This window comes from Aedes aegypti, chromosome 3 (genome assembly GCF_002204515.2).
Source record: "Aedes aegypti strain LVP_AGWG chromosome 3, AaegL5.0 Primary Assembly, whole genome shotgun sequence".
Taxonomy (NCBI): Eukaryota; Metazoa; Arthropoda; class Insecta; order Diptera; family Culicidae; genus Aedes; species Aedes aegypti.
Genome location: NC_035109.1, coordinates 83,902,710 through 83,927,839, shown reverse-complemented (window position 1 = coordinate 83,927,839; position 25,130 = coordinate 83,902,710). Strand labels below are relative to the sequence as shown.

Below are 25,130 nucleotides of genomic sequence, written 5' to 3'. Positions count from 1 at the left end.
CTATTTCGGAAATGGTCACCCTAATCAAAAAATCCAAAAATACGTGTATCCTTATTTCGGATAAGGAACTAAATAGCAAATTTTCACGGAATTCAGAGACCCACTAGATCGGTTTTTCATGGAATGGCTGTATAAGTATTTATAAGGTATCGCGGGGCAAGTGGGTAAATGGGGTAAGTGAAAATTATTTGTATATCTTACTGACTTTTAACTCATGCGTGAAACTTTGAGGCTATTAAGACCATTACGATAGGTAAGAGATTTTTGAGATTGTTCAACCATTATTGCATATTAGAGCGAAAGATTGTTAACCAATCAATTACTACTCCGTAATAAGTTGGCGTCGTACAATCTTCTTTTCATATATTTGGTGTAAAAAAGTTTCGGAAAATAATTTCCTGTACCACTTCTAAGTAGTCTCTTCTGACAGTTTTAAACTGCAAAAAAAAAGTTTTAGAATTAATTCGACGTAGACCTAAAAATAACTTAATTGAAACACCGTCATTTTTCTAATCACGTGGGGCAAGTGAAAAGTTTCTCATTAGAGATTGAATTTGTGTTTTCTCTGTGTGTAGCTGTAAGTATATAAGGTGCGCAATTATCATAGAATAACAGAACGTACTGATAATTCAAGAAACACTATACTCAAAGCGTTAAAAGCTATTATCATGGCATTTCTCTGAAAAAAGGTTGTCAAATATTACGATATTAACATGTGAAAAGTTCCAATATAAGAGAACGCACGGAAATCTAGTGGAATGTCTATGTAAAGCTAGTTGAAAACATAAAAAATGGAGTATAGGTCTACCCACATAAGAAAGTTTCGAAATACTTTATTGGAGGATTCCGTTTGATTTCTCCCGACGTCAAATTCGATTTTTATAAAACCAAATAACGAGCGGTGAAAATTTTACAGAGCAGAAATGCAATTGCTGTCCTATGATGTAAGAAATACCATTGGAAATGTTGCAGTTTAAATGTTGTCGAATCATTTCAACAAATATAGCTGAACCGAAGAAACTTCAAGTAACAAGAATAAAATGTTCCTTTTTTACGTGTTATTTATGTTATTGTTCATTGAAACACTTTAACAAATGTTAAAAGTAATAGGAATCGTGAATACAACTGTTAGTTTTTGAATTTATTGCTCAAATCGATAAACATTTCACTTGCCCCACTTGTATTTATGCTTAATATTGACAAATGATCCACTTACCCCACTGAAACACTTCCCCCACTGTACCTTATCGTATTAGATTTTTGAATTAATACGGTGAGTAGAAATACGATTGAAACTGAGTTTTAGAACGGGCACCGAAAAGCCAGCAAACAATATCTCGGTGCGTGAAGAAGAAGTGATTCGGTAGTGCGTGGTATTTTACAACACAAATCACAGCAATAACTACGTGTTTGCATTCAAAAACTAGTAATTTGTGAAAGACACATTATGGAATGCTTTCAGTTAAGAAACCGCCCCTCTATAATATGGTTAGTAACTTCAAATAATCATTTTTTGTGATCGCTCTCGAAAACACTGTGTAATGCGTGGAAGGAGGGAGCGGAAAGTGAAGGGGGAGTAAGGTGCCATATTAGAGACCATTTTGGTACTCAAGGAGATATGTCCTTATTGATTGTTTCCCACGGGGTTTCCAGGTTGACCTTGAACACCAAAATTTCACTTTTCTGAAAACTCCGAGTGGTAGCTAGGGATATTACAATAGCACTTTTGTATGGGATAAGAGGTTGAACCGTCAAGATTTCCGAAAAAAACAACATAATTGTCATGAGAAATATCAAACAAATTATCTAATTCATTAAAATTTCGTAAAACCCATATTTTTTTCAGGTCATTTGGAGCCCGAGCAATCGTGGAAAAATCATTGACCTGTGTGTGTCGTACGAAAATTTTGCATACTGATTTATTGAATGTTTGAAAACCATGAATTCTTCAACAAGTGTTTATTTTATATTGTCAAGAATAGGTATTCAACTTTACGCTTGTATTATTCTTTATTTATGGAAATATTCCTAATACATGCGAAATTTTGTAAGGAAAAATTTTGGCAAAGATATCCTACCTTTAATGTGACTTTCTATGTGTTTGTTTTTGCAGAATACACCCAATTCTGTTTTTGCACGGGGAATGCGTACCGTGCAAAAAAAGTTTTCAGTTCAAAATTTCAAAAACCGTGCAAAAAAAGTAACAACATTTCTCGACGTTTCAAGCAAAAATAAGGTTTTGGCGAAAAAAAATGTATGGAAACTTTTTTTACACGGCCGTGTAAAACAAAATCCGTGCATAAACAGAATCGGATGTATAATAGTAATGTGATCCAATTCCAAACATATGTTCCCATCCCCATAAACCGGATAAAAATAATAGTTTTACTTTATGTAAAACGCTCATAAAGCTAAATGTATTATGCAAAATGTTCTTATGTAAAGTATCTTAATTTGAAGAGGGTCAAACTGTTCACATTTATCCGTCTTTATTTTATAACTACTGTATAGCATAGAGGATAGAGAGATTGCTAAGGAATCTGCAAAAAGTATAAAAACTACATGTTTTACGAAATTTTGCTGAACTTTAAATATTTGTTTGGCACAACTCACGAAAATTAGACTTATTTCAAAAATCTCAACGAGGCAACCTCCAACGTCATTTTGTAGAGTTTCCTTCATACAAAATTTTGATTGTTAAATCCTTAGCTACCATATGGAGGTTGAGCCCTCAAGTTTTCTGGATCACAATTTACGTAATTTCATATAAACTGAATTTCAAGGACTTCCTTTTATGTCATGCTGCCATTTTCGTAAAATTCAATCGACGTACCCCCGACTCATTACGTAAATGGAGGTTTCAGTGTACTTGACTAGTGTAAAGACTAACTAGGTTAATGCCAGTTGCTGTCGGTTCAAGTAAACAATTAGGGATGTGGTTAGTTTGGATTGAGGATTACTACAAACAGCGGCACCATTGCATTGGTGCAAGTAGAGTGTCAAATTGCGTCTGGTTTGCTCATGTCAACTAAGCCGTTCCATTCAAGGAATTATGTGTCTAATTCTCTTCTTGCATTTGTTCAACAGGAATCTTCAGGGAAATAAATTCACCCGAATAGACAGCCGTGTGCTGCAGAACCTCACCAGTTTAAATCACATGTAAGTGAGTTGCCTACGGGGAATAAATTATTCCACCACCACCATCGCCCGTTCTATTAAAACGAATGATTTGTCGGTATGTCACTATTGTGGTTTTCTTCTTCATCCTTGTCACCGCAGACACTTTTCCGAGTTCCATCACTGTAAGGCGGCTCTTCACGTGAGGGTGTGTGATCCGAAGGGCGACGGAATCAGCAGCAAAAGCCATTTGTTGGACAACCCGGTGCTGAGGGCCAGGTGAGTTTGATTGTGGGTCATATGTTGTTGATTTGAGGGCCTTGAAGGGGGGTCTGAGCTTTGAAAATACATTTATTAAATATATCGTACACAGTGTAAAATGCAGTCTATTGCATGGTAGTACTTTTGATATGGATGGATGTTCGTGTGAAAACATTGCTGTTACTCATGTTCAATTTATATCATCTAGATTATATGCAACTGACAAATGTAATTCAAAAGAGTTGAATGGATTGTGGTTTTGGCATGTTTTGTATATGGAATATTAAATGTGTGGTTAGACGAAAACACGATTGTTACGATTTTTTGCTTCATTTCTAATGTTCACCCATAACGCGGGTAGATCACCTTTTCGTGGTGCGTTATGGGGTAAAGATCTACCAGTGAACCTTAGTACTGACTGCTTCAAACTAACAAAACAGTAATCAAAGGAAAAATTTTTTAGTCTTTGTTACATTTTTAAACCTTGTTGAAAGTGACAAGACTCGGTTTTCCCGGTTGGCGAGAATGATCTTGAGATAAGGAATTTTGTTTCTTATCTTTTATTAATTTAGTTCTCTAGTTTGAAGAAGTAAGGACTAGGATTCTGATGCATGGACAATATCGGTAGTAATTTTTTGACTTTATCAAGGGATCCGATTTTGACTGATAAAGGGGCTCGCCTGTGGAGAGTGTTCCCACCACATTCTTCAAAAGGTGTAAATAGCAGAACCTTTCAATTAAAATCCTTTCCTGTGATCAAGTTAGGAATTACAACTGTAAGATAACCGAATACTTTATCACTTCTCAATAGTGATAATATAACACGACATGCACTAAACAAAGGACACGGGATATACAGTGAAACCTCCATGAGTCGATGTTCCATGACTCGATATCGACTCATGGAATCATACTAAAAACAAAATTTCATGCTTACTATGATGGTTAGCGTTAACGTAGTTACGGTATACTTCGTAGATTGGATACTAGCAACATTCATGTTTCATTTTAATAATCTCATCCTGACTACTTTCAGGAACAAGGCAGGGGAGTATACCTTGTTCAAATCATAAACAAGAATACTAGAAGCATGAACATCACTATTCCCGGCCACGCCCATCTTTACTGTAACTTGGGATAGGGGAAGGAAATGTTGATGTAGCACTTACTTAATGAGAGGCCACCGACTCAGCAACACCCTCATAAGTGCTACGGAGTTGGAGGTTGGGGAAGGTATATTGTCAGGATTCGCCTAAAAAGCTGGCGATAAACCATAATCTTAAACAACAAATGATTCAATTCAATTTAATCTTTTGAATGCCGGCAATCAAAAGAGAAAACAAAAGTTTATTTATAGTATAAATAGTATTTCGCAAAATGCTTGTCGATTGTGCAGTAATATTTTTGCTCAATAGCCAGTAAAAAGCCAAACCGATCCCTCCAGGGTCATTGCATTTTATAAAATATAAAATAATGATACGCGTAAACAAAAAAAAAAATGAAAAAAAAATCGGAAAACGAAAGGAAGCGCGTTTGAACTAAACACCCTTGGATAACATAGTCGGTTTTTCTGCTCAAAATTCTACGAAAAGCAGAATCGATCCCTCCAGGGTCATCGAACGGTTAAAAAGCATCCACAACCGATTGTTAGTTGCGTAACACCCGCCCGGACAGAATGCGCAATCTGAACATAATTATCAAACTCCGAACATAACATTTTCCGTTCAAGAAACGACCAGAAGTTCCACGACGCGGACATTGGTTGGTGTTTGTGTGTCACGAAATGGCTTGAGAACGATTCAATGGTTTGACTTTAATTTCCGCTGTTGCACTCGACAAGAGGTGCGACGTGTGAAGAAAAAGTTCGAGAAAGTCTCCGGAAAATCGGGAAATCGGGGGAAGACAAATGTGTCTTTTTGTATGGGGAAATTACACGACGTTTTAAAAAAGCCTACAGTATGGCCTATAAAAATATACGAAAATCGTCATATCATGTTTTCATCATAGAAAATGTGAATGAAACATAAATATTTTTCATTACTTGTATTGTATAATCTTTTTAGACTCAGTGTTTCGCTTTGGACTTGATTTTCATCTGTTACTTTCACCTTACCAGAGAGGAATTGGAAGCATACCTTCAAATTTTATCATGCGTACGTCGAGTTCAATATCTGTGTGATGAAAGCTTCTTAAACATCAACGATGACGTCAGCTTCTTCACATGCCTTGTCTCCAGTAAACGCCCATATCAAATGATAGAATTGGTTCATACCTGGGTCAATAGAGACTTAAACATATTTTCGAAAAAAAAAACGGCTCATTTTGGAGAGCTTTGATTGAACCTTCATATAAGTGTGATAAGCGGCTCAGTTTTGCCTATGAGCCAGTATTGATCTAAGTTGTCTTTAAACGAAGGAACAAATTTCATCCTAAAACATCTGTTATATGCTTCCGTATTTAATTTTTAATCAACTTTAACAACAAATAAAGGCATATCAAACCTATAAGACGCAAATGCCCTCAAAACTATGACCCTGGCAAAATATTTTATTGTGATCATAAAAAACACGTTCTCTAAGAACTCCTCCATCCTCTGATACCAAACAAACTAAAAATTTTAACAATAAAGTCTGGTATTTGAACGTGGAAAGTTTATCACCAGAGTATACGACAATCAGACGCTGTTTCTTGCTTTGGGCGGAGAAAACCTTTGAGCTTCTTTGCTTTATTACATTATTTGGGACAGTAAGAAAAATATGACAAAAATTGTCCTGGATAGCGAAGTTATGTCAGAATATACTACAATAATCAGAAATTGCATTCACTAGCAAAAACAATGAGGGGCCCAGATAGCCGTAGCGGTAAACGCGCAGCTATTCAGCAAGACCAAGCTAAGGGTCGTGGGTTCGAATCCCACCGGTCGAGGATCTTTTCGGGTTGGAAATTTTCTCGACTTCCCAGGGCATAGAGTATCTTCGTACCTGCCACACGATATGCAAAAATGGTCATTGGCATAGTAAGCTCTCAGTTAATAACTGTGGAAGTGCTCACAAGAACACTAAGCTGAGAAGCAGGCTCTGTCCCAGTAGGGACGTAACGCCAGAAAGAAGAAGAAGAAGAAGAAGAAGCAAAAACAATGAAAATAACGCTTGTGGATGCTATATTCATGTACAAACAATTTTCGCATTTTTTTATGGGTCATACTGTACTTGATGACAAGTCGAAGTTTGCCGGGACTACTCCGCCCATAAAGACATAACTGACCCATATGGAAAAAGAAATCATTGAGTAAACAGCGATCAAAGTTTGAAAAACTTGAACACAATTGACGTTTCGCAACCCAAATAGAGTTAAAAAATCATATAGAGACTGTTATGCCTTATTTTCCAATATGGGACTGCATCAATTTCCTATTTTCTCCACAACATTTAGCATGGTAAAATAAATAGTAAAATTTATACTAAAACATACATGTTGCGTTGAGAAAAGGTGTTGGCTGAAAAATCGATATGGGACGATTATGCTTTTATGGGCAGTACTAGTGTATAATAAAACTATGGAATCGCTTCTCCGAGTAAATATTGCAACATCCCCTGAAAAGCTTAGAATACACAACTGAAACTTATGGTTACTGGAGAAACTAAAAAGAAGATTAAAGTACCTTTTGATTCCGCCTTAAATGCTTACTTTTGACAGATACGCGTATTTCGACTAACGCTTGCAGTCTTCTTTAGTGTCAGTTACTCGTTATCACTGCGGATACGAGTGATTGACACCAAAGAAGACTGCAAGTGGTAGTCGAAATACGCGCATCTGTCAAAGATAAGCAGGGCGGAATTAAAAGGTACAAGGTACTCCAAAGTAACCAGTAAGCACGATAATGCGGCACGGTAACAGCATTATATGCGCATATAAGGTAATCATTTGATGCATGTCAGTTTTATATACGCATATAATGCTATTATAATGCCAGAAAAGGCGAAATAGCGTGCCATTATAGTGCCAAGATATAACCGTGCTTCTCTGCACCACTAATGCTGATATAAGACCACGTGAGAAACGTCAGTTGTTTTCGCCAGGTTTTTAGGGCGAATATTTTGTGCTTTCGCGTACGCAGCCAGAGAGCTTTCGCGTATGCGGCCAAGCAACTGGTACACGAGGTAAATAAATGAAAACGGAAACTTCTAATAGTATGCAAAAAAAATGTAATAAAATGATACAGATAGTACTCCTCCGTATCAGACATATTCGTTTTGGTAGTTTTCACCCTTTCGAGAACTTGCAATTGCCACATTTTGATCCTCGTTTTATGATGATGATTATGATTCCTCATTTTGCGTCTCGAACCTGCGACACCCGTATTGTTGAGTTGTTGTCCTGCTCCTTTGCTTCTACTGCCACATAAGAAGAATAGTATTGGAAAGAAAAGTGACCAATTTAAACCATCACTTTTCCCCGTCATAAAACCTGCAATTGTAGTAGTAAGAAGATTTATGTTTGACTCCCTCTTGCCACTATATACAAACACAAAGCACGTGGTATATCTGTCAAAACACTGGATGGCATTTAAACATGCCCTGTATTCGAATATAAAGCCAATATAGTGCTTATTCAATGCCTGTATGCATCAGGCTTAGAAGCATTAATGATGCTGTAATAGGGTTTCTATGCAGTGGAAGTGCTGTTATATGGTGTGTAAGCATTTGTGGTGCTATTATAATGCATGTACGCATCTATGATGCTAATTAAGGGCTTATTATTAGTGCTTATGGTTACTTGGGCTCTCATCTACTTTTTAGTTTATCTATCGAGCTTCTGATCAGAGGAATCGAATACATTAAAAAGAGCTATGGTTACTACTGGCTTTTTGGTGGGTTGCAATTCTCAAAACAGGTTTTGCAATACTCAGTTTAGCGATTCCATACTTTTGGTGGTTAGTGTATAGCAGAAGGATCTATCTTTGACGGAACAGTTGACAGCTAAAGCGCTTTTAATTGTTTTAACAATATTTTTCCAAATCACAGTTAATGTTAAGAAAAAGGAAAATTTGTTGAAAATTACAACTAAAATGTCAATAATGGGGCCTTTCTTAGCCGAGTTATTAGAGCTCGGGGCTACAAAGCGAAGTCATGCAGAATTTTTCCGTGATGGAAATTTTCTTGAGTTCCCTGGGCATATAGTATCAACATCGTACCTGCTACATGAAAAAATGCAAATTTGGTCATGAAATTTTCATTTGATAACTGTGGAATTGCTCATTGTTCACTAAGCTGAGAAGCAAGCTCTGTCCTAGTGAGGACGTAATGCCACAAAGGATAAGATGGCAATACTCGATAGGTGACCAGATAGCCGAGGATTTTTTTGAGGAAATGTTCCTGATTTCGAAGGACGTAGAGTATCTTCGTACCTACAGGGGGTAAAATAGTCAAGTGGCAAAGAAAGCTCTCAGTTAATAACTGTGGAAGTACACTAAGCTTAGAAGCAGTCTGTCTAAGCTGGGACGTAACACCACACGGAGAAAATGGAAAACCCATATTTTAGTATTTTTTAACTTACTTTTGAGTTATTTTTCCCTCCCTATTCCATTCGCTCCTTTCATTGTTGTCAGAGAGCGAAGAGCAAAACAATCCAAAAACCGAACCTTTGTGCGTTACCTCAAATTTGAGTAAGTGGCATAGTACTGGAAGTTGAGTTATTTGATCTGTCGGTTGAGTGAAAAGAACTTAGCCAGTAGGTATTTTTTCGCATGGCTGCAAATGGAAACAACTTCTACCCCATCAACTCAAAATTAGGTTAACGCACGGAAGTATTCAGCCTTACGCTTTTTGGTATTTTTATGAATGATTAGCCTACCGATCATTTCGGCGTACTGACCTTTTCGATATAACGACCCTTTTGGCCTGATGTTTCTTCCAGTCTAAAGATCTCATCGGCATTAAAACATCTGGTCTAAAATTATTTGAATTCTAACTTTGTTTCTTGCTTTCTGTTGACATTCCAACATTTTGGCCTTACGGCCTTATCGGTTTAACGAGATTTTACTTCGATCAGTTAACCATGAAGGTTTTTTTGTATCATAACCTTTTGGACATTCATTACTCTTTCCGTAACTTTTTCAGTCTACCAACCTTTTCGGCCTTTGGCAAAACGGCCTGCCACCCAATTATAACCAAACAATTAATGAATGAGTTTCAACTACCTTGAGGAAGGAGGGATGCTACACGTTCCTAGTTCAGCTCTCATTTTTAAATTCAATTGAATGAATATGCGGCGACTGATTGTATTTCAAATTATGTTCGATAGGGTCTAGCGGAATGCGTACGATGCTGTCATATGTAAATTGCCTAGCATTCACATTAGAACGGGCCAGTAAACAACAACCTGTGTATTAATCTACAGTCAGGTCTCATATTAGACGCGATTGTGCGATATTTGCCAGAAAACCATTTGCCAGAAAGTACCATTCCCCAGAATTATTTTTCTTGTCAATTTTGATCATGAAATATCTTGGAATCCAAGGATGGCCGTCACAATATTCGACTTGTTTCACTTTTCACATGTTCAGAAGCACTAAATTGAACAAATAGTACGGTAACTATCTCGTTCTTCTCATTTTAAGCTTTCTGCTAGTGCACAGAGCGGATATTAGGGGTATTCACTTATTCTTGTAAATTTCCGCGTATATCTTGGTAAACGAATTATCTTAAATATTTCACAAAACTGCGTAAGCTGTGTAGGAAATATTTCAACGTGTTGAGATTCAACAGTCGATCATCCAAGAATGCGTCGGTCGTTATAACAACTTTTATCAACTGTGTTATTGATAAACAAACAAACGAAAACGAATTGAATAAAAAAATAGTTGCTTAAACCATTGGCTTAAGAATCTTCTGCATGAAAAGCTGAGAGATAACTGGGAAACGATCATAAGAGCAGGATTGGCAATAGATTTGGAGGAGCTTTGAAGAAAATGGTTGCAGGAATGTTATGTATGCGATTGACGACGATATTATAATGAGTCAGAGACACTGCCCTATCCAAGAAAAATTCTATAAATTCTCGGCCGAATTTGAACGTACGCGCATCGACCCTCATTATTTGACATCGAATTAGCTTCCAGGCAATAAAAGTATTCTGCATTCGAGTTTTAAGATTCAAGAACCATGTAATTTTTTTTCGATTGTAAAACAGATAGAACCTGGGGTCACTTTTATGATCGTGAAAAACTATCCAGACACGGTCACGGTGTGTTTCGTAGAACAAGTTTATTACAAAAAAATAGGTAAGTCTGAAACTTCTCCACAATAAAGTCCAAAACCAAAATAATCGGTCGGGGGGTCCAGAGTAATTTTTTTTTTTGTTTGATTTCGAGAGACTTGCACATATGTTTGAATTTGCCTATCTATGTGTTTATGTACATTAGGGCGGTTCAAAATTAAAAAATGTTTGAGAATTCAATCTCACATATGTTCCTTACTATCCTTACTATAAAAATAGTGTTCTGTGAAATTTGCAGCTTTCTAGGTGGTGATTTAAGGTGACTCAAAGACAATGTAGGTTTATATGGAAATTACTATGGAGAAATTTTGAGGTATGTTCCAAACACGCTTGTACTGTAATGTAAGTACAAACTTATTATCCCATTGTAAAAGCTCATTCTTCAAACCATAATAAAGAAATTTGCTGAAGAGAAAAATTCAATTCGACAGATAGCAGAAGAGATATTCATGAGTTTGTTTGCTTTTATTTTGCTTAACCCCTCTACCGGCAGCTGCATTTTTTCAGCACAAAAATATATTTGAATTGCGATAACTTTTTTGTTTCTTTATTTTTTTCCACCATTTTTTCACAACTTCTCAAAAAACTCTTCTACTTTTGGAATATATGTCGGTATTGACCATTGCTCAACTGGTTTTAAAAATATTTCGGTGTTTCTTGGGGGACCGACACTTCCCATATAAAATTTCAATATGATATTTTAAGAAGTTTTCAAGATCTCGTTACGGCTAGAGTGGTACCAAAAATAAGAAAGCTCATTGCTCAAAAACAGTTACACCGATTTGTTTAATTTCTTCACAATAGACTTTCATCAAAGTTTAGTTTTGAAAAGCGAATAACCGAATATGAGAAAAAAAAATCTGTAGCCAGAGATAATTTCAAGAGTTATGGCTATGCGTCGGTCCCCCAAGGAATTTTGGAATGTCTCCGAATATAGATGACCAATGCTCAAAACCGATACAGATTCTGAAAATAAGAGAGTTTTTTGAGAAGTTGTGGAAATTTTTTTCAAAAATATTGAGAAACAAAAAAGTTATCGCGATTTGAATATTTTGAAAAAATGAAGCTGCCGGTAGAGGGGTTAATATGGTACTGCAAACAAGTACAAAAATCCCAAACCCATTTTAGCCTCATGATGTTAGTTTCTGATCTTTTCATAAGCACTGTGCCATTAAGAAAATAACATAAAAAATCTAAGATTTGAAACTTCTCAAATACCATCCAAATTAGCGTATTTTTCAGCACCATGGGGCAAGTATATTACATGCCTTATAACAAGGTTTATCACATGCGAAGCCCTCTACTAGTTAATTCGAATAACTGAAATTGTGTTGTTTGAAAGGCGGATAAGTCACTTTTGTATCTAGGGGTCATACACAAATTACGTCACGCTCCAAAGGGGGAGAGGGGGTTAAGCCATGCGTGACAAGCCTTACAAAATTATCGGAGGACTCATACAGAAAGTGTGACAAAGGGGGGAGGGGGTCAAAAAAATTGAAATTTAGCGTGACATAATTTGTGTACTATCCCCTACGAGTAAAAAGAGAAATCTCGCATAATTTATGATCTCGTCCTAAAAGCCATAGGTTGTTATTACTGAGCAAACGAATGGATTTACACTTTATTTCACAATGCTACGACGAAGAGAAGATCCTCCTCTGTCTCCCAGCGGTGACAGTTTTTATTTTGGTCCGTTTATCTGCTTAATAACAACGAGCTACACACTCGATTATCAATGGTTTTAAGGGTGAATATACATAGAAGCCAAACCACGAATTTTCAAAAGCACAAGTCCAGAGAAGCAGACAACCGGTAACTCAATGGTCACTCGCTGGTGGCAACTAATCAATAAAATGTTCAACTCAAAAGGTTGTCAGGTTCTCAAGATACAAATCTACCAACAAGCTCTTGGAAATTCGAGGTTTGATATCGATGCATCTTCACCTATTAAAAATATTTCCTAATAACTTCTTACATCATTATGACCAATTTAAGTACGATTTTCAAGGTTTTTCGTGGACAATAACTAAAATGACGTTTGAGACAGTTTTGCAATTATGCGTATATCATATGTCATATATGCTTAATACAGCTCTTTTGAGCAAGAACAACTTTACCTTCCAAGCCAAGGTGTTCAAATGGTTTGATCTTGCAGTTTGTCCCGTATCTATGTTCAACGCAATGTGTGTCGGTACAAAAACACATATCCATGAATACTTCACACAAAATAAAAAAAAATGTTCTGGACCCCCCGACCGATTATTTTGATTTTGGTCGCAATTGAAAGAGCAAAGTCTAATTGTTTTTAGTTCGAAATTTCAGACTTACCTTTTTTTTGTAATAAAGTTACTCCACAAAGACACCGTGCGGTTAGCTATCAATAAAAACCAATAAAAAACCAGAGGAGTGCTTCGTGAAGCCCAAGCAGGACAGTTCGGTTTTGCGTCGTCCGATAGATTTGGCCCACGGTTTCGCGCGTGTTTTTTGTTTTTGTCGCTGGAGATTTTTTGTTTTCCTGTTTTGGAGCGTCTTGCTGGGTAGTGCTTCGTGAAGCCCAAGCAGGACAGTTCGGTTTTGCGTCGTCCGATAGATTTGGCCCACGGTTTCGCGCGTGTTTTTTTGTTTTTGTCGCTGGAGATTTTTTGTTTTCCTGTTTTGGAGCGTCTTGCTGGGTAGTGCTTCGTGAAGCCCAAGCAGGACAGTTCGGTTTTGCGTCGTCCGATAGATTTGGCCCACGGTTTCGCGCGTGTTTTTTGTTTTTGTCGCTGGAGATTTTTTGTTTTCCTGTTTTGGAGCGTCTTGCTGGGTAGTGCTTCGTGAAGCCCAAGCAGGACAGTTCGGTTTTGCGTCGTCCGATAGATATGGCTCACGGTTTCGCGTGTTTTTGTTTTTTTTTTTGTCGTTGGAGATATTTTGTTTTCCTGTTTTGGAGCGTCTTGCTGGGTAGTGCTTCGTGAAGCCCAAGCAGGACAGTTCGGTTTTGCGTCGTCGGATGGATTTTGCTCACGGTTTCGCGCGTGTTTTCGTCTCCGAGGAATTTTTTTGTCTTTTTTGGAGCGTCTTGCTGGGTAGGTATTTGGGAAGGCACAAGCAAGACAATTTGTTGTCGGGACGCCAAGAAGTTTTGCTGTCAGTGTCAGTTTTGTGTTCAGTCGAGGATGGATTACCAACTGGTGAGTTCGTTTCATGCTTGTGATAACACATTTTTTCTTGAAAGCGTAACTTTTAAGTAATATTAAAACAAACTTTGTATGGTTCGTCACCATAAGTGTCGGCATTATGCTTTTTTCTTATACAATTTCAATATACATATATTTTTCTCTTTTTGATATTATTAAAAATTATCTTTTGAATTGTTCGACATTGTAAATGTTGACGTATTTTTTAAAACTTTTTCCATATCGAGACAAAATGCACAGTAATACTCATATGTAATTTTCAAACAAACTATGTATAGTTCGTCACTACAAGTGTCGGCATTATTCCTGTTTCATATAATTTAAAATATACACATGTAATTTTCAGTTTTCGTCATTAATAAAAACATCTTATGAATTGTTCGACATTATAGATGTTGACGTATTTTCTAAAGCTTCTACCAAAAACTTCTCGAGACAAAAATACAAAACTAGCTTTAAATATAAGTCGTATATTTCCCCCTTGTCCATGGATCGCATCATCGACCAGAGGTGACTCCCAGATCTTTTCCTCCCTCACTAATAAACACCCTTCCCGTGGTGATTGTGGAGATGCAGAGGTATTCTCGGTCTCTAGAAGCAACAATCATTACAACCTAACATTCCTTCCCCATCCCAACTGACTGTAAGGACTTGGCCGGCGCCGTTATTGATCAATAATATTAGATCTGCTAAAATTGCACTTCGAGAGTAAGCGGAAACTCCCATCCCTTATTCATTTGGATCGTAGTGCAATTCTTACCAGTTCCGATCAATCACGGAGTAGCAACCATTGACATGTACAGTCAGTCTATGCTATGCTATGCTATGCTATGCTAATAAAAACCAATAAAAAACCAGACACTCCAAACCATTTTAAAGATATTTAGTTGAAAATATTGGAGCAAATTGCCAATCTTCAGCGAGAATCGGGGAACCGCAAAAAAAGCAGTCACGCGGTCATCGACTCTGAATTCTTGATTGACACAAATCGAATAAAAGCTGTGAAGTTACACAAACAAACAAACGAGAAACCTGATTTTGTTTTTGGCTTACTAGATTATTTCTTCTCATTTCAGGTCAGAATTGGAATATTTCGTTTGAAATATTTCTTCACTGATATCTCAGTTTACGCAAAATTAAGTGAATACCCCTAGTATAACAATGTTATTCTACATCTCTTGCGAGATTTTTAGCTATGAGGCTAAGCTGTTTTACCTAGTTTTAAGAAAATTTTATTTCCTGTCACCGCGAGCTGTTCTTCATCAGAATATTGTATTGTACAGAATTTCTCGTACAACTACCAGATAATTTTTGCTTTTCAATGGACAGTTTATTGGGGTTGTGCTACTTTCTCTCGAATATCGATACCCCGAATGTCGTTTCCCTGAAAACCACTTCCCTGAATACCCCGTTTTCTGAAGTGGCCTATTACCTTTTTTTTCAATCATAATTATCAGAACTTATTGATTATTTCAGGGTGATAAACGGTTCATATGAAATGCACCTTTCATTTTTGATCAGCGGTTCTTCAAAGTTTCCACGAACTCAGCATTTTTACTTGTTTTCTCTATCATTCTTTCTAGTTCACCACTCTGTCTCTAAAGCTTGTTTCTTATCCTTTTTGAACTGCATCTATTTTGGGGCCGTCCATGAACCACGTGTCGTTCAAGAGGGAGTAGAAGTGGGTGGTTCTATCATAATACCACGATCCATACACATTTTGGGTCATTCAGGAGAATGGATTGCAGGAAAAAGTGTCATCCGAGTATCTGGCGTTCGGGGAAATGATATTCGAGGGAACAACATTCGGGTAAAAATAGACCAAAAGGTTTTTAGTAATAATGATCACCTAAATTTCAGTACATGAAAAAGTATTTGAAAAAGAGTATTTGCTTACCGCTACTAGACATGGTTTTTGGCAAATAAGAATTCTCCATTCTCCATACATAGGATGTTCTTATTAATTTTACAACTGTCTTATTTGTCTAAAAGCTCCTGAAAGTTGTTACAGTAAATGTAACTTTGGTTTGCGAGTAAAGGCATTCATTACTTCATCGAACGGACGGCACAAATAGTTGCAACGTATATCGAAATCTTGTAAATATCCAATGAACTAGCCCTTATGAACGAAACTTTTAAGAACAGCTTATGATAAAAAGAAGGGAGCACCACTTGTGAAATATTCCAACCCATAATTCCCTGTAAAACTCAATAATATAAAAAAAACATTTAAATGAAATTTAAATGAAAAACAGAAAAATGGAATTTAATAATTATAAAATATTATAATCTCATGCTATAACATCTGTAGAACGATAGTTGCAACATATATTGAAATCTCGTAAATATTAAATGAATTATTCCATAAGAAGCAACAAAACTTTGAAGAACAGCTTATGCTGAAAAGGAAGGCGAACCTCTTGTGAAGCCTTTCAAACCATAATACCATTTTACAGGGACAACATATATTTTAAAAAAAAACTTACTTTACTATCCGCCATGCTGCATATCAATCTTTACATCAGTAAGCAGTATCTTCCATACATAGTGAAGCAGCTTTTAATGAATGCAATTGTTATTATTTTGTATATTTTCTTCTCTCTAGTTCCACGGTCCCCCAGTATAAAGTGTTGCCTTTTCAATTCATATTTATAAAACTTTAAATATTGATGTTGATCGTTGAATACTCGAGAAATCGATATTTTTATAATATGTACTTAGTCCAACAATTAGAATATGGATATTCGAAGCTGACTCACTAAGTCAACGGTAGATTGTGTCCAAGAGACCCTGTACTTTTTTGAGTATATTAACCAAAATAATCTCACACATTTTTTTAGGCTCTACAATTGCAAACTTGATTCAACTGAACAAAAAAAAACTAGTAGATGTTCAATTCTGGAGAATGGTACATTCAAGCGAATGGTACTTTCTGGCAAATATCGCACAATCATTAGACGCTGCCACCCACTCTACGCTCATCGCAATATCTCTGCTACATGATTTTGATTCTGATGATATTTAGTTGGTAATAAGCACATACCTTGCCTCAGTCACATGCAAAAAATTAGCTTCATCCCTTGAGCAACTACCGTAAATTCGGGTGAAATTGATCAGTAGGGTGAAATTGATCACCGTGTCACTCAATTTTATTTCTTCCTAATGGAGCACAAATATCAATGTAACATGCAGTGAATGAACGTTGTTTGTCGTAAGTATTGTCAAATTGTGTGTTGTGAAGTTTTTTGCGTTAAAGAATGTGTATTTCTATGAAAATAATGAAAAATTTCAAAACCATGTATGGTGCAGTATTGACTAGCATCTAGTATTGACTAGCATCTCTAAACTTCTAGTTCTAGACAAGGATTAGAACATGGTATAATCCTGAAAGTTTGTGAGGATAATTAAGATATATTACTTAACCAGATTTTATACCCAAAACTTGTACCAATTCGCTCATTTGGTTGAAATAATTGAATTTCTGTTAGACATCAGGATATTCCTTAGGAAATTGCATACATTTAGGCGTTTTCTGCGTAATTATTGAAATTTAATTATTAATTATTTCTATAAATATTGTATTGTTAAGAATTTAGCAAGCATATTCGGATTCCGGGAGCTCAAATTTATTGTGTAGAGTTGTTTTGAATACTAACAATAATCGCATTGATAAGTGATCAATTTCACCCCGAAATAACATACCCCGATTTTTTATTTTAGAGATATTTTTTAGCACCAAAATTACTTTTGTTATAAAATTCCGGTACTTGAGCCATTGAGGCTCACCTTCGTACTTATTTTCCTGCATTCAGTTGTTTGGAATTGCCAACATTATAGAAATCAGACAAGAACAACCCTGACAAGTGATCAATTTCACCCGAAATTACGGTACTGAGAAAATGTCGTCGACGAGAAGTGTGTGACAGCGTCTTAGGTGGCATCCAAAAATTACGTAACGCTCTAGGAGGAAGGGGAGGTAGGTTCAAGCGTTACGGCTCATACAAAAAAATGAAATTTTTCATACAAAAACCGTTACGGAGGGGGGGAGGGGGTCAAAAATTTCCAATTTTAATGTTACGTAATAAATGGACGTTGCCTTATAGGATACCTGACTGTATGTGTTTAGTATAATGTTATTGAAATTTTAAGGACATATTTATATATAACAAATTTACAGAAGAGGAAAGATAGAGGTTTTCCTTGAAATATCAATATTCCTATAACTCTATATTTCGCCAGCTTTCAAAAATTGTATATTATTGCTGTTTGCATTTGGGATGCAAATCTAGACTAAACGTCCTCCAAATGCGGTAACACAAAACAATCAAAGGACACCTAGCAACGATTAAACAAATCACCGCCGCCCTAGCAAGAAAAATCTATCTTTGACATCGCATTTCTTGTGAAAAATCTTACCGCGTTTGGTGTTCCCGCTTTTGATATTTGCATTTCAAATGCACACAGCAATATCAATAGATTTTCATCATTTTTTTGCATTTTTGCTTCCTATAAATTGAAAAAAAAAATATATATGTATAAGGCTATGTTCTGTAGAAACCCTTTTTTGGGTAAATAATTTTCAGACTGTATTCAAAATATGAGACGTAATTTGTTACAATTCCTACACCGATTTAAAATATGTAAATAATAGAGGAAGCATCACAATTTAAGAATAACCTCAATAAGGTATCAGTTAACATCGATTACGATTACTGTATAACTCATGGCTTAGATATCCAACTTTCTCAATCTCAAGTCTAATTGCTTGAATATTCCACGGTTGATTTGAGCCTAATTGACTATCGATTGGGTCTGATGGAATGTCAGTCATGCTAAACAATACCGTTTTGTGGAAAATTATGACGGGTCAATAATCAGCTATCTCACATCTGGATGAATGCATAAATTGTTTGTTCTTCGATATTTTGCAGAAAAAAAAAACTCAAAACTGACGTTAGGGAGATTAGTCAGTTGATTTGACAGTATATACCTTATTACTCCGCTTCATTTAGAGGTTGTCAAGTAGTCTGCAATGTATCATTAAAAGTTCGAAACTTTTATGTATGCAATTGACAGGATGAACAGGGAAATTCTACAAACTCCAATTAAAATTTTCATTTTATTGAAACGATAGCAAGCTGTCTTCCGGAATGAGCTAAAATAGTTTCAGACGAAAAAAAAATGCCCGTTTCTACGTTTTGCACTTTTATTTCATCTGAATGTTCCGCAAGGAATTAACATTTTCTCATTTCAGGTTATTTCACTGGGCATAATGTACATCTACAGCCGACCGAGTTTTAAATTAGATTTCCCCCACACTCTCGTTTCAGCGTATGGATCATGGCTGCGGTTGGAATCATTGGTAATTTACTGGTCCTGTTCGGGCGGTACATGGTCGGCACCAGAAGCAGCCAAGCACACGCCGAGCACTCGCTCTACCTGAGGCATCTGGCTGCCAGCGACCTCATGATGGGAATCTATTTGGCGATTATTGCCACGGCCGACATTATGTTCCGGTAGGTTGTAACTTCTTATCGCATCTCTTCCGGCAATGATTGTACAGCAAATATTCGGAAACCATCTACCCGAAAGATTTTATGTAACATTATTCAAGAGACAGGCATCAAATACCATGATGGGGTAATATTACTGGGGACCTCGAAGATAAATGACGCATACGGATAGATGGTACATTCGGGTGAATGTCGTTCGGCGAAATGGTTTTCGGGTATTTGTTATAGAATCTCCGGGAATGATTGAATTCTATTCTTCTCCCGTAGCGGCCAGTATCTGCTATACGAAGAGGAATGGCGAGCAAGTGGTTTGTGTGCCTTCAGCGGTTTTCTCAGCACCCTGAGCTGTCAGTCGTCCACACTGTTGCTGACCCTGGTCACTTGGGATCGATTGATTTCGGTCACCCGTCCACTGTATCAGCGGTCCGGCAGCAAAACCCGTGTGATCCTTCGATTGGCGCTGCTCTGGGGAGTGGCGGCTTCGGCAGCTGCGGCGCCCCTCTCGGCCACCGACTATTTCGGACCGCAATTCTACGGCACCAACGGGGTGTGCCTTTCGATTCACATTCACGACCCGTACGCCATGGGCTGGGAATACTCGGCCGGGCTGTTTATCCTCGTTAACACGTTCTCGCTGCTGTTCATCGGGACGTCCTACCTGAGGATGCTGCAAGCCATCCGGGTGTCGAGGAACGAAACCCGGAACACACTCAACTGCCGGGAGAAGATTGTGGCGCGAAGGTAAGTTGACATTGAGAATGCATTCTATGAATTAGGGGTCACTAGCCATTGCACGATGGTCCACAAAACAGTTTTACGCTGAAAGATGCATTCACATCATGACATCATGCCATCACATCATTGCTTGTATTGGCAAAGGTACCACTCTCATAATTCTATAGTAGCTCTGTTGGTAAGGAGTTGACGATTCAGAGATCGTTTGTTCAATTCCAGTCGCGTTTTGTTGTTTTGTTTTTGCTATATTTTTTCAAATAAATGCTCTTAATCTTTCGAAGACACGATTCTCTGCGGCAAATTGTCATCCGCCGCTGGTTGAGTGACGACGACGATGCTTCTTTTAGATTCGTCGCCGACTTTTTCGATAGGACGGTGAGCATTATCTAGCCTGGTTGACACACAGTGATCGGTGCCAAACAGTGGGTGGTGTGTGTCTGTCTTGTTTTCGTTAATGGCTCGTTATCTTCCACGAACGATAAATGTCATGCGTGTTGTAGGGGGACTGGGGGTAGTTTGCCCACGTTAAGGAGAACAGCGGTTTTAGATGTGAAAAACATTATTTTATGATCTTTTTTAATTATGGTTCGATAGACAAGCATGTTTTCTATCAAATAGTAGAAACAGCTATCCATTTTAACTTTTCTGGGGTTTATAAATTAATTTTAAAAAAATGTTTGCTTAACTGCATATGTATTGTTTTGCGGGGTAAAACGCCCCGCTTGAGTTCGGCGTTAGCCATGCTGTAATCGAACGCACACAATCATGCTTGTATATGGGTTACATACATCCGGGCGTTTGTTCAGATGTTATTGTTCAACTAGCTTACCCGACGTGGCTAGCCACGTTCTAACGAAACGTTAAAGCGAAAAGCTACTTATAATCTTTCAAATCGCATGATACTGCTGACCTCAAAATCGCCTAAATTTATGCTCTGGCCATACCCCATCGAGCACGCGACCTCAATGCTGTTATAGTGTTCTAATCTGAAATAATTATAGCCTTATATGCTGTTGTAGTGTTTCTTCTGTTGCGAAATTTTTCAAAAGTTCCAGAAGATTCCAAAATATAATTTCCGATTCTATTGAATACATTATCATTTTAAAAAAATCACAAGTTTGATGAAAATACCATCGACTCAGGGAAATATCGAATCATGGAACAGGAATGGTTTGGAAAAGCTGATTCAAGGGATCATCAAAGTAAGCATGAAATTTTGTTTTAAGTATGCATCCATGATCCACTGTAAATTAATAAAAAATGTCCGAAGATTTGGCGCACATTCATCTCATTTATGTTTATCTTGCTTTAACATGTGTCTAACTCGTTTTTGAACCTGAGTTCAAGTTCGAACGAATTACAATTTGCTTGAAGTTGATTTGTTTACGTTTTAGTCACCAATCGAATTCCTAACCAGACGACAATGATGAAGATTTCGAGAATATTCCACGAATTGGAATTACCTAATTTCCAGAATATTCTGTCGAGGAGCTATTGTAGTGCTCTTAAATTGCTGTTGTAGGGCTCCGTGAAGCTTTTCGATGACACATTTCAAAGCGTTACTGACAGACAGACAACTCTGGGATTTTATATATATGATAATAGTATACATGCTGATGCGAAAAATGTACATTTGTAAGGTTTCAATGTGTGCGTAACCTCAGCGCGGCATTACGGTTGATAGAATTTGAATTCAAACGGCTGTTTTGGTATTATGAAATAGGGGTGGGCGTTTTGCCCCCAGAGTTGATTAAAGTTTAGGTCCTTCAATAAGCTTTTTGAGGGCAAATTTAACATATGTTTTGCACGTAATACAAACTATGACAGTGCACAAGTTGGCTCTCGGTAATAGTTTCAGAAATTTGATTATTTATCGACCTAAAAAATGACATTGAAAAGCGCACTAAATTGCAACGAAAACAGCGAAAAACGTTTTTATACAATTTTATCGATTTGGTTGAGAAAAACACATAAAAATATATTGAGAAAAGCATTTTTATCCATTTTATATGATCTAGGATGAAAAAAAGCGTTCTAAAACACATCGTTCGTCCAAATCAATGGTGGCGCGTTTTGCCCCCTATGGGCATATTACCCCCAGTTCCCCTATGAAGGCAGGTGGATAAATGGGATGAAATTATGGCTGGTGCGTCAATGATCTTATTTTTTTTCCAAAGCCTGGTTTTGACTTTTGCACCAGTCTTACTTGGGCCTTAAACAAACAAACTGTTGCTAGACCATGTTTTCGTTGTTAGATGATACGTAAGGTACAACTCAATCATATAGGAATTGGATTGAAACAAACAAACTTCTAGCTGTCATACACGTAGTTTAGTGCAACTTTCTCGCAACTGTGATATATCTTCATGAGTTGTGGGTATGGGAACAAAAATTGAATGCAAGTTGCGGATGCTTTAAAAGAAAGTAATTTGAACCATAGCTTAGCTTAGCTTAGCTTAGACTGACTACACATATCAATGCACAGTGGTCCAGGAATCAGTTTTACGCGGAAAGATGCATTTTGAGCTTTAGAATGAAACATTAGACAAAAACGGTCTTCTACAAAGTTGTTTGTATTAGTTAAGCCCTTTGTTTGATGTTATTAAAAATTAGGGTGGACCACATTTTCATAGAAATTGTGTAACTAACTTTCTTATTTGTAGAAATTATATTATACATGCTTCAGCAAAGTTGTAGACCATTCAATTTCAAGCAACTTTGCCAAAAAAAGTTTTTTTGTATCTCTTAAATTGACCGATTTAGAGCTTTTTTCCTACGGTGACATAGGGTGGTCCGAACAAAACTGGTTTTCTGGCTCTAGAATTTTCAATTCAAATTTCTCATCAAAGTAGTCTATGAAACACTTTTAGAACTTTGAAAAATGCGTAATTTGGTGAGTGAAGAAACTCGCTATCTCCTTCCGTTTAGGAGTTATTGTTGTTTTTCTCACAAAAACATGCCTACTTTGATTGTGAATATCTCTGATTGGGGCAAACATAAAAAATATCTTTTGACGGCATTCAAAAGACAAAATAAAATTGTATATTATATCAAAAAATTACAGATGTGTTATTTTTGTAACTCTAATAAAATGCCTTGAAAAACAAAGGATTTTAGGCAGAAAAACTTTAATAATTTTTGAACTAAAATAGATATCATCAATATTTTTGCATGAACATTTGCGTTTTGTTAAGTTCTTCAAGTCGTTCATAGACCGCTTTGACGAGAAATCCGAAATAAGAAAGATAGGGCTCTAAAACTATTTTGAAGATTTTCATAGTATGTATTTCTTTATTATTTTGCATTTTGGGCATGAAAATGAAATTTTAGACAAAAATGATCTTCTACAAAATTGTTTCTAAAAATGTAAGCTTACATACTGTGTCATTTGAAACTAGGGTGGTCCACAATATCACACATATCATATAATCAACTTTTTTATTTGCAAAAATACTGGTATATGCTCTTAGGCAAAGCGGTAGAACTTGAAATTTTGATCAACTTTGCCAAAAAAAGTTTTTCTGTAGCTCAAAATTTGACCAATCTAGAGACTTTTTTTCCTAATCATCCCAGGGTGGTCCAACAAAAATAAGTTTTTCAACTCTAGTTTTTTTAATATTATTTTCTCGTCAAAGTCGTCTATGAACGACTTTTAGAACTTAACAAAACGCAAATTTTCATGCAAAAAGATTGTTGATATCTATTTTAGTTCAAAAGTTATTAAAGTTTTTGTGATAAAAAATGTTTTAATTTCAAGACGTTTTATTCGAGTTACAAAAATAACACATCTATAATTTTTCGATATAATATACAATATTATTTTGTCTTTTGAATGCCGTCAAAAGATATTTTTTATGTTTGCCCCAATCAGAGATATTCACTATCAAAGTAGGCATGTTTTTGAGAGAAAAACAACAATAACTCCTAAACGAAAGGAGATAGCGAGTTTCTTCACTCACCAAATTACGCATTTTTCAAAGCTCTAAAAGTGTTTCATAGATTACTTTGATGAGAAATTTGAATTGAAAACTCTAGAGCCAGAAAACCAGTTTTGTGCGGACCACCCTATGTCACCGTAGGAAAAAAGCTCTAAATCGGTCAATTTAAGAGATACAAAAAAACTTTTTTTGGCAAAGTTGCTTGAAATTGAATGGTCTACAACTTTGCTGAAGCATGTATAATATAATTTCTACAAATAAGAAAGTTAGTTACACAATTTCTATGAAAATGTGGTCCACCCTAATTTTCAATAAAACCAAACAAAGGGCTCAACTAATACAAACAACTTTGTAGAAGACCGTTTTTGTCTAATGTTTCATTCTAAAGCTCAAAATGCATCTTTCCGCGTAAAACTGATTCCTGGACCATAGTGCAATGGTTGCTATTCCGTGATTGACCGAAGTCAGTGAAAATGCACTAAGAATCAACTAGAAGTTCGGCTGGGATTGGCCATAATCTTCTTCAGTGTGCATAATTCAGTGCCTCTATTTATACATGGTCAATAACGGCGCCGGCCACGTTCTTGCAGTCAGGTGGGATTGGGGGAAGGAATGTTAGTGTATAACCTTTGCTATTTGGAGACCGTGTTTGCCTCTACATCTCCACAAAGGTTACTGGGAGGGATGTTTGTTAATGGGAAGGATCGTTGGGTCACAGGATTCACTTTGATAAGCGATTAGACCATGATTAATAATTATTTGTGAGATATAAATATGCTTTTATGTAAATATAATATTTTCATTTGATATGAACAATATTTATGAAGAGAAAAATTATGCCGACACTTGAGGTGTCGAACCTTTCAAAGTTTGTTGAATAAATTGAACCTTTCGCAAGTTTACACTTGTAGTGTCGAACCATTCAAAGTTTTTTTTATTACAAAAATAAAAGTAAAAAGAAGAAGGTGTTTTGAAAAAAAAATTAGACATAAATAATTTATGAATCAGAGTTTATGTCGACACTCACAGTGACGAACCATTCATAGTTTGTTGAAAAATCATATTTACGTCTCACCGTTGTAACGATTAAAGGTGCAGTTATACATATT

General features: G+C 36.5%; 1 protein-coding gene across 1 annotated transcript in view; it reads left to right on the top strand.

Annotated features, from left to right (window-relative positions):
* The window catches only part of LOC5565984 (relaxin receptor 2), a 263,353-nt gene that overhangs the window by 150,114 nt on the left and 88,109 nt on the right, over positions 1-25,130 (top strand). The window contains exons 14-17 of the mRNA XM_021850982.1: positions 3,088-3,159; positions 3,280-3,396; positions 19,166-19,351; positions 19,616-20,089. Coding sequence (XP_021706674.1) covers positions 3,088-3,159; positions 3,280-3,396; positions 19,166-19,351; positions 19,616-20,089 — 849 coding nt within the window. The remainder of the gene's footprint in view (positions 1-3,087; positions 3,160-3,279; positions 3,397-19,165; positions 19,352-19,615; positions 20,090-25,130) is intronic.